At 35.2% G+C, this 16,986-nt stretch overlaps 1 protein-coding gene across 8 annotated transcripts in view; it reads right to left on the reverse strand.

Moving 5' to 3' along the window:
* POLQ (DNA polymerase theta) overlaps positions 1-16,986 on the reverse strand; it is a 112,481-nt gene that overhangs the window by 34,364 nt on the left and 61,131 nt on the right. For all 8 annotated transcript variants that reach the window (XR_014245416.1, XR_014245417.1, XM_082394831.1 and 5 more), the window contains 5 exons: positions 13,406-16,515; positions 10,894-11,037; positions 9,686-9,882; positions 6,694-6,934; positions 843-1,036 (listed from right to left, as the gene is read on the reverse strand). Coding sequence is in view for 6 of the 8 variants with exons in the window: in XM_082394831.1 (XP_082250957.1) it covers positions 843-1,036; positions 6,694-6,934; positions 9,686-9,882; positions 10,894-11,037; positions 13,406-16,515 (3,886 nt within the window). In the remaining 2 variants the exon portion in view is untranslated. The remainder of the gene's footprint in view (positions 1-842; positions 1,037-6,693; positions 6,935-9,685; positions 9,883-10,893; positions 11,038-13,405; positions 16,516-16,986) is intronic.

The following is a 16,986-nucleotide window of genomic DNA, read 5'->3' on the forward strand; positions in this document are numbered from 1 at the left end:
AGATAGGCACTGTTCTAAGTGTTTTACATTTATTGCTTATTCCTCACAACTCTATGAGGTATTTCTAACATGAGGTATTTTACTGATGAAGAAACTGAGATATAGAGTTAATGAAGTGGTCCAAGGTCATGGAGTTAGTTAATAAATAGAGCCGGTAGCATTCAAACCCAAGAAGTCTGGCTTTAAAGTCTATAATACTTACCAATATGCTATAATACTGAATCACATCTAGATAACAATAGAACTTCAAAGCTATCAAGAGTAAGCACCCACCCTGTATCAGTAACTCTTCTAAAACAACCCAACCACCCTTTATGGAGTGTGGGGAGGGAAGAGAACACCAACCTTTGGGGGGGGGGGGGAAAGTAAACTATGTCAAAATTTATCTAAGATGATAAAAATATTAGTAGGTTTAAAAAAGCAGAGCATCCCCAAAATCCCTTTTTCACTAACATCTAAGAAAAATATCTAATTTTGCAGTGAAGAAGGAGTGAGAGTTCATGAAATGACTAACTTCATGGAGAAACACCTACGCTGTTATACAGCTACCACTATGGATCTCATTCACACAAAAAATATTTACTGGGTGCCCCTTCTGTTCCAGACAAATCTCCTTATGGAATACACATTCTAGGATACTTCTTTACTACCTTCCTATTCATAAGTATAGGTATAAACTTACAAAGGAGATGTTAGAATACTCTATCTCCAAAGTATTCTGGTTAACTGACTGTCTTATTTTACTGATCTTTGGTATTTAGGTAAACACATTTACAAAACACACATACACATTTTTTGCTCTAAAAATGACTTTTCTAAATTTTTTATTCCCATTATACAACCTCAGCGATGTCATCTGAACTGGTGAAAGAAAAACTATGGCCAGCTAGTTGATAGGCCTGAGTCTCAATTGCATCCAGTTTGGCTTGCATTATGTGTTTCTGACTTTCACATTCTGCGGTACTAAAGCCGATTCCATTTAGTTCTAGCAAGGCCAAGCAGTACTGGGAGGGCATTTCCACTTTACAGAAGACATCTGGAAGGAAAAAAGAAAGAAAAAACATTAATTCACCAGCTAAGTGACTAGATCAACATGATTACCTAAACATACATAGAATTTTTCTGGGAGAATCAGAGATGCTACTAAGCTATCCTTCAAGATCCAGTCTCCTGAGCAGCATTCTCAAACCGTCAGTGAAAGGTATTAAAGTACTTTCCACTTTTCCACTTGAGTATTGGATTACTATCTGTGTCTATGCAGAGTAAAACAGGCAATCTTATGAACAGTCTGAATTATAAGAGACTGCATTTCTCCCAAGATGATGTTTCTGCTTCTACTCTTAGCAAGAACAAGGTAGCCAATCTTATTTGCTAAGCTGACTGCAAAAGGTTAATTCACCAAAATAATTTCCAGAATTCCTGGTCCCATGGTATGCAGGTGTGCACAAAGATAAACATGAAGGTTTTATATTTTCCAATGCTCTAAGAGTAAAGAATAAGATTCCTGAAGTAAGAATCAGAGTATTTTTCTATCTGCTGACATTTCTCAACAGAATAGTCACTCTAAATCAGTTTTCCCAGTATGTTCTTTAGAATATTAGCCTCAAAAATACTCTATAAAAGGCTGGGATTGAGAGACACTGTATACTATGAGTTTCAGCATTTATAAATTACTCTTAGATGTTCATGATGCCTGTTAATATATTAAAGGCTCTGAGTAGAAATGAACAAAGACAACTATTTAATTTCGTTTTAACCAAAAGTCTGAAATCATTTGACCATAAAACCCTTTATCTGTATAATATTTATTAACATCGTGAAAAGTAAGTGTCCATAGAACACTCTGTGGGAAATGCTATCCTAAAATTATTAAGAAAAAATCCATAACAAAGATTTCTGCTCCAGTACTATGGGTCACTAGGACTCTGTGTAACCCTGGCCTGCCCTCCCCAGCTCCAAACACACACATTCCTTAAGGCACTCTTGGTCTCAAGCAGCAGGCGAAATCCCAAAGGACACCCGTAACCACCCCCAAAAGCAAACACGTGAGAGCTACTGGCCTCTAATAGTCAGAACATACTGGGCAGTCAGAGCCTGGCTTTGGAGACTTGGAATCAGAGCAGAAATTCATGGGATGTGGGACCAGAGAAATAAGGAACTAGGGTCAGAAAAAGAAGAGTCAAGAGTGGTAGGAAGCCAGCATGGATTCATAGACAGTAGGAAGAAATAGGGTTGCAATGGGAATGGAGTCCTACTGCAAAAAGGTTGAGGGAATAATAGATTTTTGGAGTAGCATCTGGAGGAGAAGCTGATTCTCAGACTTCTGTTCTGAACCAAAACTCTCAAGAAAAGCTAATGTAGGCCTTGGATGCAGTTTAGTTTAGTAACAAGCAGAAGCCAGAGCAAAGCCTTTCTAGAGGAAGGCTTCCCCCACATAAGCCCTGCAGGGCTCTACTGATCAAATCTTGTATGATTTCACAAAGAGTATAAAAAATATAAGATAGCAAAGAAGTATGAATGGGACTCAGCAGAAACAACAAATGACAGATTTAGATCCCTAAGAGTTACAGGTATGGAATCATTAGAACAGAGCACAGCTACGAATAAACTATATACAAAATCAAACAAGATGAATAGAAACAAAACAGCAGGAAAGTGTAAATATGTCAATAATCACAATGAATAGAAACACATCAATAATCATAATAAATTGCTAAATTTGTAAAAAAAAAAAAAAAAAACTGGTAGTTTGAAAAAGAAATAAGCTATACTTTGGTTTATAAGACATCTAAAAAGTAAGGCTCTAGAAGGTTTAAAGGGATAGAAAAAAGATATATGAGGCAAGTATTAATCAAAAGAAAGTTGATGCTGCCATATTCATTCCAAAAAATAGATTAAGAGTAAAAATCATATTAGTGGAAAAGCTAGTCACAACATAATGATAGGTTTAATGCACCAGGAAAATACACCAATTTTAAACCTGTATGCACCTAATAAAATAGTCTCAAAACATATAAAATTAAAATTACCTGAACTACAGGGAAAATTAGATATAGAAGATTTAAACAACAACATTGAATTAACAGACATTTATAAAATTCTGCATCCAGAATTAGAATACATATTATTTTATATGCGCACAGAACGTTTACACAATAGTTCAAGTTTTAGGTTACAAAACAATTCTCAAAAGACTTCAAAGAATGGGTATTATACAAACATGTTCTCTAGCTATAACACAATAAAGATTGAAGGTAATAATAAAAATATAAAATAAAAGTTTCCAACTATTTGAGAATTAAAAACAATCTTCTTATAATTTATGAGTCTAAGAGGCATACCAGAAAATTTTAAATATTTAGGATAAAACAATGAAAACAATATATGTCAAAACTTGTAAGATATAATGAAAGTAGAACTTTGAGGAAAATTTATAGTCTTAAGTACTTAAATTAGAAAAGAAAAACATGATTTTAAAAGTAATGAGTTTAGTGTTAAACTTAAGAATTTACAAAAAGGACTGCAAATAAAGTCAGGGGAACTAGAAGAAAAGAGATTACATAAATGTTCACAGAAATCAATGAAATAGAAAACAAAAACAACAGGAAAGATCAAAGGCAAAAGCTGGTTCTTTACAAAGACTGAAAAATTGGATAAACTTCTAGTGAGATTAAACAATAATATTATGAAAGAAAAAGAGGACATAACAGATAAACCAGAGATATATAAAAAAAAAAATCAGCAACACCTTTAGATAAATTCTTAAAAATATATATAGCTTACCAAAACATAATCAAAAGATATAACTGAATAATCTTACAGTTATTAAAGAAGTCAAAGTAGTAGTTAAAAATATTTCCATAAAGAGAGTTTACAGGCAAATTCTACCAAACTTTTAAAGAACACATCATTCCTACGATACATAAGCTCCTCCAGAACAAAAAGAGGCTATATTCATTAACTCATTCCATGAAACTAGAGTAACTCTCTTACCAAAAACAAAGCACAAGACAGAAAAATTACAGTCATTTTACAACCAATGACTTGGCAAAGTAGAGACAACGTAATCAGCAAGATTTCTTTCACATTGCTGTTTAAAGAACAAACTTTATACAACCATTCTGGAAAACAATTTAACATAATCTTGTACAGTTGAATATTCCCATTTCCAAGACAGAGCAATTCTACATGCAAAAGAAATTCTTGCCCAGTGTAGCAGGAGACATGTAAATTTATAAGAATATTTACACAGAAATACCTGTTATAGCAGAACAAAAAACCAAAATAAAACAAAACTAGAAACAACCTGAGCATTCACCAAGAGGAAAATGGATAAATACATTTTGGCACACACACACACACACACACACACACACCCACACAGTGATATATTACAGAGCAGTGAAAATCAATAAACTACACATACTTGCAATAATATACAGGAATCTTACTAACATGATGCAGAGCAAGTAAAACAAGATATAGTGTGACAGATGCTTTATAAAGTTCAAAAACAAGCAAAACCAAATAATATATTGTTTGGACTTAGACACATATATGCTAAAATTTTTAATTAAAAATAAAATTTAAATAAGAAAATAAGGGAATAATAATAAAACTTGGGATGTACAAGGAAGGAGGAGCACAAAGGTAGACAAATGTCTAAGTTATGAATGTGAGTTAACAGTTATCATTATATTATTAAAATAATGGTGAATAATAAGAGGACCATACATGGACCAATGATAATAGTGTTCATGAAAGAAAGATTATGACTAATATAAATCTGTGCAGCTGAGGTCCTTTGAAAAAGAGAGAAACCAACTCACTCCATACCTAGAAAATCATCTCATCTATGTTCAAACTAGAAAGGACCTAATTGATCAATGTGAAGAGGACAGGATACTTTGTCCTGGGTCAAATTAAGCAAAGACACATTAGTATTAATTCACACCCATACAAAAATCAGCTCTCTATGGGGAGAAAGTCAGCTAGAACACACCTTTCCAACAGGCAAGAGGATGAGAAAAGAAAAAGATGAAGATTCTGGAGGCCCATTAAAATTAACAAGCACATCCTGAAATAATTATTTTCAAATAAAATTTGATAGATGTCCACATTCTCTCCAAAAACCTCCCTTATCTCAATGTACTTCAATTCTATGGATTCTGTGAATAAGAAATATTTAACACTGTACAAGAATGCATTTAACACCTCCTGGTCACCCACTTTTGAAAATCTGCAGGAAAAAAAGAAGCTTTCAAGGCACATAGAAAGAAATTGTGAAAGTTAAAAATTACAAATCTAGAGGGTTTCTTGTACGTTTCTGGAAAGGAAAGTCAGTCTTCTTTTTTTTATAGGTGAAAAACTGTCTTTAAATAGTGGAACCATCCCCTCCCAATCAGACTGAAAACTTACAAATCTGATAATGGGCAACAAATATCTAAAAAGTTACAGACTAATTCATATCACCATCATCAAATGTCAGTGTCTAGAAACTATACAGACTACCCAGGATGCCTATCCTAGGGGCAGACTAGTCAGACTAAGAGGGAATGAGCTATGTTCATTCAGCATTATTGTAAAGTAGCCTGAGGTATGTGTGCTGCATACTCCCACTCCTTGGCCTGCCTAGATTGGCTTAGAGAAGCTGTCTGAAATACTACAATGCCTGTTGAAGAGCTACTAATTAACATCACTTAAGCAAGTCTCCTGTGAGCAAATAAGTCAGTCTGGTCTTCTGTATTATTCTACCCCAGTGATGTTGGGGAGAACTTTATTACCAGCACAGAGGGTTTGCGCTAGCAGTAATAATAATCATCAAGGAATACAATAATGAGCGCCTGCTCTGTGGCAAATACTGCACTAAGTTCTCTGTCTCATTTAATACTTACAAAATAAGAACCAGACTTAGAGAGTTAACATAGCTTGCCCAAGGTCCCTCACAAATAAATAATACAGATTCAAGCCCTGGTCTCTGTGAATTCATCAGTCTGCTGTTTCTAGTATTTATTAATCAGCCACTAAATCCATGGTTTATATCTCCTCACAATTAAGCCAACTTTGTTCCACTTCGTCATTTTCACCATAAGCATATATTATGCTCTCCGAAGTCAAGGTACTCAATCTGAGCCAGCAGCCTGCACAATAAATCCACGCTATTTGTCACAATGGAAAAAAAAGATTCACATAAACACCCTTGGCTGAAAAAAATAACTGTTAATAGTTCTAAAAAGAAAACAGTTGATTTTTTTAAATCCATAAAAGATATATTCTAAGTGTGAATAAAAACCATTTGATAACATTCAAATATAAAATTAGGAATAAATGAATAAGATGCCACTAATTCACCTCATTATAATAGAGCCAAAAGTCAGCAAACTACGGCCAAACTAGGGCCAGATGCCTGTTTTTGTAAATAAAGATTTACTGGAACACTCATTTTCATATTGTCTATAGCTGCTTTCGTGCTGTGATGGCAGAGTTAAATATTTGTAACTGAGACCGTCTAGGTTGCAAAACCAAAAATCATCTGGCCTTTTACAGGAAAAAATTTGTTGATTCCTGCACTACACAATCAAAAGAAAGGGTCTGCATAAAAAGTATAATTTATCCACCTGTGATAGAGTGGCTAAATACATAACTATCCCCAGTCTTATAACATCGTAAAAATGCCAGGAACTGTGTTTTTACCTTGAAGGTTTTCCTTCTTCAACAAAGAATTAAGTTGACTCATAGAGCTGAAGATGAGAATGGACTCTACAGATGCTCTGTATCGCCCAGAATGCTCAGTGGTGACATTCAGCCCTAGGCTTTGAGTTCCTTGGCCAGTCTCTATCTCTTCCAGGAGTGGAAGCTCATGAGGAAGAAAACGGGAAACTATGCCATGAAGGGTCGGCTCCTTGGAATCTGGATCTAGTAACCAGCATGCCACCTGAATGGGATAACAATCAGAATATTTTCTTGATTTTTCAAAGATATTTCTGTACCCTTAAATTAAAAGGGGAAAAAAGAAAGCTCATTTCTAATCTCACTCGTTTTCACTGAATACTTAATTCAGTGGTCTTCCCAGGAGAGGAGAAGGAAAGGATAATTGTACCAGGATAAGGAAAGGATAATTGGTATAAAAAATAACTCATTTTTTACCAATAAGAGCGGTGGCCTTCAAAGAAGGAAAATTTATACTTTTCCACTACTGCAGTGCTCCTGCTGACCTCCTTCAGAAGTAGGCTTGAAAACCAAGTGCCTTTCAGCTAACAAAAGTCATGTTTCTGAAAATGCAGCTGGATTCTTCTCCACTAAGGCTAATTTTGGCTTTCCTACTACTATAATAAAGATGGGCCTATATAGTTTTAGGTTTCTTTAATTAAAAAAAAAATTTTTATTGCGGTAAAAGTCACATAATATAAAACATACTATTTTAAGCATATTTAATTGTACAGTTGAGTGGCTTATTCACTACTGGAAGAAGTGAGACATAAATATTTCACCATTACAAGTTCATATCCAGTGTTTTAGAATGCCTACAGAATTTCTCTCAAGGATGAGGACCTGTCACCATGACCATCCAACTAGTGATTTGACTGCTATTGTTAGCTTCCCTATGAGACTAGAAGACCTGTATTTTCTAATACTTGATTCTAGCAGAGCGAAATTGGATTTAGAACAAGGAAATCTAAGCCTTGTTCATAATTTCAATAATTACTAAGTGACTCGGTTACTTCTTTTATAGGTTTAGAATGTAGTTTTACAGGGCGGGGAGGGGCGATCTTGTAAATTATAATAAGAAATATAAATTGGGTCTTCCCAACAGAGATAAAGGTGTCTTTAATTATGCTAATGCAGTGACTTGGAGTGCCCCTAGGGTCACCTAGGAATGGCGGCTGGTGGCCACCAGTAATCAACCCTGTGATAGGAGGGCTGGAACTTTCAGTTCCACCCCCTTAAACTCCTGGGAAGGGGAAGGGGCCAGAGGATAATTGATCACCAATGGCCACTGGTTTGATCAATTATGCCTATGTAATGAAGCCTCCATAAAAACCCAAAAGGACAGGGTTCGGAGAGCTTCTGGGTTGGTAACCACATGAAGATGCAGGGAGAGTGGCAAGCCTAGGAAGAACAGAAGCTCCACGCCTCTTCTTACAAACTTCACCCTATGTATCTCTTCATCTGGCTGTTGACTTGTATCCTTTAATATCCTTTGTAATAAGCCAGTAATCTAGTGAGTAAACTGGTTTCCTGAGTTCTGTTAGCCGCTCTAGTAAATTAATAAAACTCAAGGAGGGGGTTGTGGGAATCTGATTTATTTATAGCTGGTTGACCAGAAGCACAGGTAACAAGCTGGGCTTGCAACTGGTGTCTGAAGTTGGGGGCTTGTGGGACTGAGCCCTTAACCTATGGGATTTGATGCTCATTCCAGGTAGATAGTAACAGAATTGAGCTGAATTGTAGGACACCCAGCTGGTACCCAGAGAACTGTTGGAGATACACTGAAACCCCCTCCCCCCCACCATTAGAAATTGGTGATCAGAACCCTTTTGGGGTGTTGAATAAGATAGTCTGATGTAAAAGTTGGCAAACGTCTCTTATAAAAGTGAAATTTTATAAATTAATAGCTTCTCTTCTTACACCAAAAATGTTATGATTAACAAAACCAAGTATGGAATATTTCAAATAGTTTATGCCAAAGGTGCTATATAAATCTGGGATACTACTATAGTTTTAATAAGCTCACATTACCCATATTCTCATTTTGGGCTCTGGAACATCAAAATTAGGTGATAACCTTTTATATCCAGTAAAGGTCAGTTTACAAACTATATGAAATTTATCACATATAAACCAAGGCTTGTTTGAAGTATAGGAAAGAATAGTATCATTAGTTTACCTGATACTGTCTTCAAAAATCTTTGCCAAAAAAGCTAAAGAAACTAAAATATTATCCTATTATCATTGATTATATTGATAATAACAACCAATTAGTATCATATCTCAATTCAGAATTAATATTCCACACACCTCATGTATCCAGTCTCAACAGGAGGGAAAAAACGATATCCCTTTTCAGGGCTATGATCCTGTAAATAAATGTCTTCTGAAAGTGCATTATACTGTTAAGTGTATATTACAACAACATAAGTTACTCTTTCCTTAATAACTCAGAGTCATCATTATGAAGAGTGCATCATAGTTTGCTATTATATGGAAAAGTTCTCAGGGGCTAGTAAGGTCATTTGTCCCTAAGCTAATGGCCTCTAACTACTATGCTTTGTGATCTCTTATATCTATATGCTTTTGCTACTTTCTGCCTCTATCCTCATGGATATTTGAAACACCCTGCTATCATATATCTAAATCTGACAGTTCTCCTTTCATTTCTAATTTACTATGAGACAGAAAATTTAGAACTTATGACCAAAATGAAAATTGTTTAAGTCTCTGAAGAAAGATGTGAACTTTAGTGCTTGGAATGTGTGACATCTCTGTTTTCATCTACACAGAGGCATTTGGTGCGTAATAATCTGTTCTGGGTGGATGAAGTTATTGGACAAAGGAGTGACTACTCAAATACTTAAGCTGTATTGTTGAAGCTAAATAAATACCAAGTCATTTAAGAATTAACCCTAAACATTAAAATTAAATATTTTTTGAAGTATGTAAAATTTTTTTAAATAAGACAGAGAACCTTAGGATCTTCAAAACTTTGTTCCAGGGAGATGCCACAAGACAGAAGAAGAATTTTATAGCTCTGGATGAAGTCATAGATGATAACAGAACGTTCTTTATCAGATTCCTTTTGAAAGCAAGATTGAAGGTGCCGCATTCTGTCTTTCACAGTCAGGCTTGGATCCAGAGAAGGCGGGGCCAAACTGGCACTGATTTCTTAAAAAAAAAAAAAAAAAAGTCTTAAGGCAAAAAGTACATGCATTCATTTGAAGCAGCAATCTTTAGTGTCAAGACTGAAAAAGACTCAAAAGCCTCAGTTTAGTTCAGCAAGACCTTATCCAGGTCATGTTGGCTATATAGATGAAGTGCTCTGTAATCTAAAAATTGAGGGTTGGGCTACGTGATTTATAATGCTCTATTTAATCAGGTGGGAGAAAATTCTAAACATTAAGATTCCTAAAAATAAATTTACACTTCTCAGAATGTGCAATTAAAGAGAGAAAAGTTATTTTGAAATGAAGTTTAAAGGAACTCATTTCAGAGGGAATTTTAGAATGAATGTATAAAATTACATCTAAAATAAAAGAAGTTCAAGTAATTACTTATCCTAAGATGTTTTCCTACGAAACAACTGAAAATATGTCATGCTTACTCAGAACAGACATTATACGGCATCTTTTAAAATGTTTCCTTATTAATTTTGCTTCTGTCTAAAACCAAACAATCAACTAGGTATCCAACAACCATAATCAGATCACAATTTATACCTAGGTCCTATCCTTTTAATTCCAAGACTTCTCCAAAGGCTGTGTGATTCAACTACGGTAGATGTCTAGCTCATCACTGCCTCTAAATGAGTTCCAGATACAGTCGATAGGAGAAAAAAAGCCTGGAAAGAAACTGCCATGATCCAGTCTTCAGAAGCAAATCCTCAAGGTGGCCAGTGAGTCCTTCAGGATCCACTACCCCAAAGAAGAAAACACAGTATTAACAGCCACATGTGACAAGCAGAAGAGAGTAAGGGGGGTGGCTTCTTAAAACATCATTCTAGTTAATATATGAAATAATGTACACAATATAGCCACTATTTTTTTAAAGGTTTTTTTTTAATCCTAAAAAATAAATTCTAGGTATATATCAGGAAACTATTCTCAACAGACAAGTCACTATCCTCATAGAGGTTACATTAAAATTATATGGTAACTTAACCAAATAGTGATTACTTACCAGAATGCTTTTGTTCCTTCTGCAATGAAAAATAGTAAGCATCTCTTCCACCCCAGCATACTGCCAGTCCAACCACCAAGATGCCATCACAACCTTTAACAGGAATTCCATCATCTCCAATAGGGCTTTCCTGAGAGGAACTAACTATGTAAAACCAAAGTGAAATAGTTAAAAATCTCTAAAAATGAAACCACTAAATTGAATACTAAAAAAAATGATATAATAAAAAATTATTTGATAAGCAAATTTTTCAGATCCCTACAATATGCATTATGTGGATAGTCATTTTTAGGTGTAAGATCTTTCTAGGCTTCCCATCATTTAAGATAACTGTCACTATGAAAAATCTACCAAAGATTTCTTAAAAGAGATCTGTAATAATGACTAAGATAGTTTAAAATTAACTTTTTTAAGTTTTCCAAAAGCTGCATTTTGAATTTCTATAACTCAAAAATAAAGACCACTTGCACACTACAAAAATTTTGTAGCAAATTTAGCAATTCTTAATACTTAGAAACTCCAGAAAAATTAAGATTCTTACTTCTTAGTGAAGAATTAGGTATGATTTTGTATTTGAGTCAATATTTTTCCTAAAATAATACACCTTTCAATTTCACAAAGACATAGGTCAAAAACTAATCCATCTTATTTACAATTATATCCCCAATACCTGAAAAATAACTGTCACATATTTGTTAAATTTAAGTGAATGTTTTTATCCCTCTAACCTCTAGCACAGAAAATGTACTCAATTTTATGTTTGTTGAATGAAAAATGGAAAGAGCTAGTCAACAATGAAAGTACATAAAACTTGTCGTTAACACATATGCTTCCTGAATTGAAGATCAAATACTCAGAACTTTATGAACAAACTCTTTCATAAATATAGAGATTTAAGAAATTTGAACAAATCTTTGATTTCCACAACAGGTTGTCAAGCTGACTACAGCTATCCCCCATAATACTGAATCATTACTTCCATGAAATAAGACAGGAATACATGGCATTATTTAACCAAAAGTTTCAATTCTCTGAAAACCTGAAAGAGTTCTATGAGCCTTTCATGACTATCAGTAGAGGTACAAGTTCTACTTGAGATAAGTCTTGGAAAACATAGCTAATATACACTGTGAAAAATATAGTGCCTATTTGCTATGTACTTCTGTTATTACATAAGTGAATATGGATATTACAGTTTAAGAGAAAATAATTCATGAGCAATGATGATTAATAAAAACCATCAAGTCTGCCATTTGCAACAACATGGATGGACCTAAGTGAAATAAGTCAGACAGAAAGACAAATACTGTATATTATCATTTATATGTGGAACCTAAGGATTAAAGACGAATGAATATAACAAAAGATAAACAGACACAGATATAGAAAACGAACCAGTGGTTACCAGTGGGGAGAGGAGGGGGGAGAGGAAAGATATCAGTAGAGGATTAAGAGGTACAACCTACTATGTATAAAATAAATCAGCTACAAGAATATATTGTACAGCAAAGGGAAATATAGCCATTATTTTACAATAACATTACATGGAGTATAATCTATAAAAATACTGAATCACTATGTTGTATACCTGAAACTAATTTAATATTTTAAATCAGCTATACTTTAATTAATTAATTAAATTCAAACCATGTCACACCGTTAAGGTACCATAAAAAAAGTCTGATCCATTGTCAAAATATACATCTTAAATTTTACAAAATTATATTCTAACTAATATACATATTATATAATATTGCACATTATGATTATATATATATATACATAGATGCATATATATATGATTTCTTAGAGAAATGCTGTGTTTAATGGTAAGCTTGGCACACTCTAACACCAGGCATGACCAGGAGCTAACCAAACAGAAGGGCCCTATGGCCTCAGACAAGGCAGAGCCCACAATGGCATAGAAGAAAGAGGTGTTGTTTGAGAGACAGATTCCTGGCACACCCAAGCATCAATCTGTCAAACACTGTTCTAATGCTGGCCCCTGAACCAGCCATACCAACTGTGGTGTCCCCACCAGCAATAAGACTGGCTGCTGGGTCAATGTCCTGGGAGACAACACTGGTATGGAACTCCTGTGGGGAGCTCCTATAGAAAGGCTGTTTAGATGGGATTTCTGGCCTGCTTGGAAGGAGGCAGACACAGGCCTGATTGTGCCTGATCCAGGCACAACAATGGATCAGAGCCAGAGGAACGAACAGTCTCCTAGTGGTCTGCACGTTTTCAGTCTACCAGCTTGAGCTCTTGGCCTCACTGCTCAGCTCTCCTACCCATGTGTCCAGAGGTCCCCCATCTCTTATACCAGAGGGTAACTATTTTTAATCTAGTTGTGCTGAACAATAAGGCTGTTCCACATGTAAACGCACATAGGAGAAACTTATTAAACTTTGAACACGTTTATTACATTTAATATCCAATACTGAAAAGTCTCAGTCCCATCTCAGTCCACTATTTTACATACAAATGTAAAAGATTTTTTAAAAAATCTTACCTTGCTTAAACCTACCACCAATAGTAGCGCTTTTAGAAGATGTCAAATTACTGATCTTTTCACAAGCCAATGAGATGGAAAATCGAGTTTTGTTATGCCACTCCTTCATGAATGTTTGAAAGAGAGTTTGGTCACTCGCTACGTCAATTATGGCCAAACTTTCTGGACTGCATGAGGCTAGAGTTAACTGCGATCCATCCTGTGGTAACTGCGGTGAAAAACTTGTGTCTCTAATAGGACTGTCATCTTTGAAACCATTTCTAGTCTCTGGACTTAAATCACGGTTTTTATTATCTGAAGGTGAGCCAAATGAATAACTTTCACCAAGTTGTAAACCACTACTAATTTTCTTAAGTTTTACAGAAGATGTTCCAAGAAAACCTGGAAATGACAACTTAGAAGCAGATGGTATAGGAGGAATGAGTCCATTATCATCAACTATACAGTTTTCTTTACAAGGCAAGAGGGAGGAGGTTTCACCATGAATGACATTGTTCTCTAGTGCGTCAATATTGCCTTTTAACACAATATTAGGGGAAAATGGAATTCCTTGAACTTGATTTGTCTCCAAATTTGAAATCATTTCTTGTTTGTCATTTACCTCTGTATTTTTTCCTTTCAAACTGAGCAAGTCTGTAATGGTTAATTTTAGCTTTTCATTTTCTAGAGGACTGGACACATTATCTAAAATCCTTTGCAGTCCTGGACTTAAATCAAATGATGCCCCTGACCATATGAATGAATTATCTTGCCTTGTCCCAGTTAATTTGGATTTTTGAGACCTTTTATCTTTATCTCCTCCAATTACTTCTCTTTGGGAATAATCATTACCCACAATCACTGGATCACTCAGTTCTAATACTCTAAGAGATCCTGCAGTATTATGTTTCTCTTGGACAGGAAATACGTCTACAGTGTCCAAAGCTTCAACCATCTGAGCAGAATCCATTTCTGAAAATACAGTAGACTCATCACTGAAACAAGACAGTGGCTGCTGATTATCTTGATTCTCATTCACATCTGATTTTTTAATTGGGCCCTCTGGTTGTAGACACAGAGAATCACCAAAATGGACTGAAGTTATTTCAGAAGGAAGGCGTTCTTTTGCTTGTACATGAGGTGGTTGCTCTTCTACGAGGTACTCTTCACTGAAACTGTCAAACAGTAAACTACCACTCAAATTCAAACTTGTTTCAGGAACTGGCAGACGTTCTACTTCTATATCAGTAGGAGTTCTCATTTTAGGAACCAGAGGTATAACTGGTTTCATAGCTTCTTGTGTTTGATAACCTTGAAGAAAACTATTTAATTGGGAGTCAGTAACAGAAAGTTCACTGCCTTTAAAACATGGGTCATTTTCCCCTATTAATATTGGAGAATAAAAAATTGGGCTTTCTGGAGTCAGGTTATCAACCCCATGTGAATCAGTGCTTTGTTTCATAGCATCTACAGTCTTAAGTTTCAAATGATTTGTCATTCCTGGTGAATGTTGTTCACCTGGAAAAGTAATGTGAATCTCTTTCTGAAAGGAGCTCACTGAGCTCTGTTTGTCTAGGCTTTTCTGCATCATCCCTGTTGCCAGGCTGGTATCCTTTGCTCCTTCTTGCTTGCCATTTTCAGTTGCTATCTGTTGAATTATTTTCTCTGACTGAGTATCCAGGTAGAAACTATCTTCAAAATCACAGAGATCTAAACCTAAGTCAGAAACATGATTATTTTTAGTTCTGTCTGCTGCATAAGCATCTGTTTTTACCTGTACTCTAAGGGTATTTAGAATATTCTCACACTGGCCTCCTGATTTACCAAATGCTCCACTTAGTAGATGTACTCCACTGGGTATCTCAGTGCTGCTTATGTTATCTTCTGATACCTGAAGATTACTTGATTTATTTTCCTCAGCATTCAACTTTGTACTTTCACATTTCATAACAACATTTGAGTCCCTATTCATATAACTGCTATCTGTCTCATAGGGCATTTGTCTTGCTATTGGTTTTTTCAGTTTGGTGTAAGTATTTGTCTGTTTATCAAACTGCTTTTCCAGGCACTGGTTAATTGGATGGGTGTCATGGTGTTTCACATTAACATGCTGGTTTTTTGAATCATTTTGTATCAGCGCTTCATTTTTTTTTTCTGATTCAACAGCTAATACTCTTCCATTTTCACTAACCACACTAGTGGCTTGATGAGTCACATTTTTATTCTGGGATCCTGTGATAAAATATTCCACAAGAACATCATTAGATATTTTATTGTTCCTTGAACAACTCTGTTCTGTTTGTGATGGGAATGATACTTTGCTATATCTTCCCTCAGCACAGAAAGATATGTTTTTAGCAAATGGCTCTGGACTTCTAAATTCCATATTCTTCTCATCTGAAGTAAATGACTCTTCACAATGAATAGGATTAGACAGAGTCTGTTCTTGTAAATTGATTCTACACATCCTAGTGTCTTTCACAGGGCTACTGTCTCTAGATCGTTTTAGATGCTTACTATGTTTCCAAGATTGAGAGGTTGTACTCATCTCTTCTGAACTGAAATTCAAAGCTTCTTTTTTTGTTTTCTCAGATGAGAGAGTCTGAACAACTTTCGTAGTGCTTGCTTTCCCCTCATTCAGAGAGGTTCCTAGCTTTTCTTTATTTATACTCAAAGAAGCCCGTTTTTTTGCTCTGGAAGTGGAATGCACCTGACGTTCTTGATGCCCATCCTGAAATTTATAATAAAAGGAATCTGTATGCTCTCTACTTTTATCTAAATCTTGCACTGTCTTTGGTAAATGAGTAATAGAAGAATCACTAAATATTGTGTTACTTTTTTTCTTTGAAGTTAATCTTTTATAAGAACTCTTAGTTTGGGGTATAAATTTGTGTTCTTTTACTTCTGATTCACTGCAGGTCAATGAGTGTGTATCAGAATTTAAAAGGGAATATGGACTCCACTGCACTCCCATTTCAACTAAGTCCTGCTGCAGAATCATTCTGGCTTCTTCTACTATAAGAGTTGCCGCTTCCCTTTCAGTTAAATCTTTTCTGCCAGTCACCCAAATAGTTCGCATATTCCGACGTTCTTCAACTGCTTCCTCTTCCTCATCCACTGCCTTTCGGGTACTATACAAGAGGTAGGAAAATAAATAAATTAATGCATTGATTCATTTATTAATACAAGTATTTATTAAGCATCAATCTGAGCTTTTCTAGGAACTGAAGAAATAGCACTGAACAAGAGGGAAATGTATCTACTCTCATAGAGCTTACATTATAGTTGGGGAAATCAGAAAGTAAACAAATGTTAAAATGCATTCTGTGTCAACTGGTAATAGATAAGAGCTGTGCAAAAAATTGAAGCGCCATTGTGATCACCTAGAAGGGTGGGATAGGGAGGATGGGAGGGAGATGCAAGAGGGAGGAGATATGGGGATATATGTATATGTATAGCTGATTCACTTTGTTATAAAGCAGAAACTAACACACCGTTGTAAAGCAATTATACTCCAATAAAGATGTTAAAAAAAAAAACAAAACTGAAGCACCAGAAAGGGATAGGTGGTTGTGCAATTTTTAAATAGCATCATTAGGGAA

This window comes from Balaenoptera borealis (assembly GCF_965194805.1).
Source record: "Balaenoptera borealis genome assembly, chromosome: 5".
In the NCBI taxonomy this organism is placed as follows: Eukaryota; Metazoa; Chordata; class Mammalia; order Artiodactyla; family Balaenopteridae; genus Balaenoptera; species Balaenoptera borealis.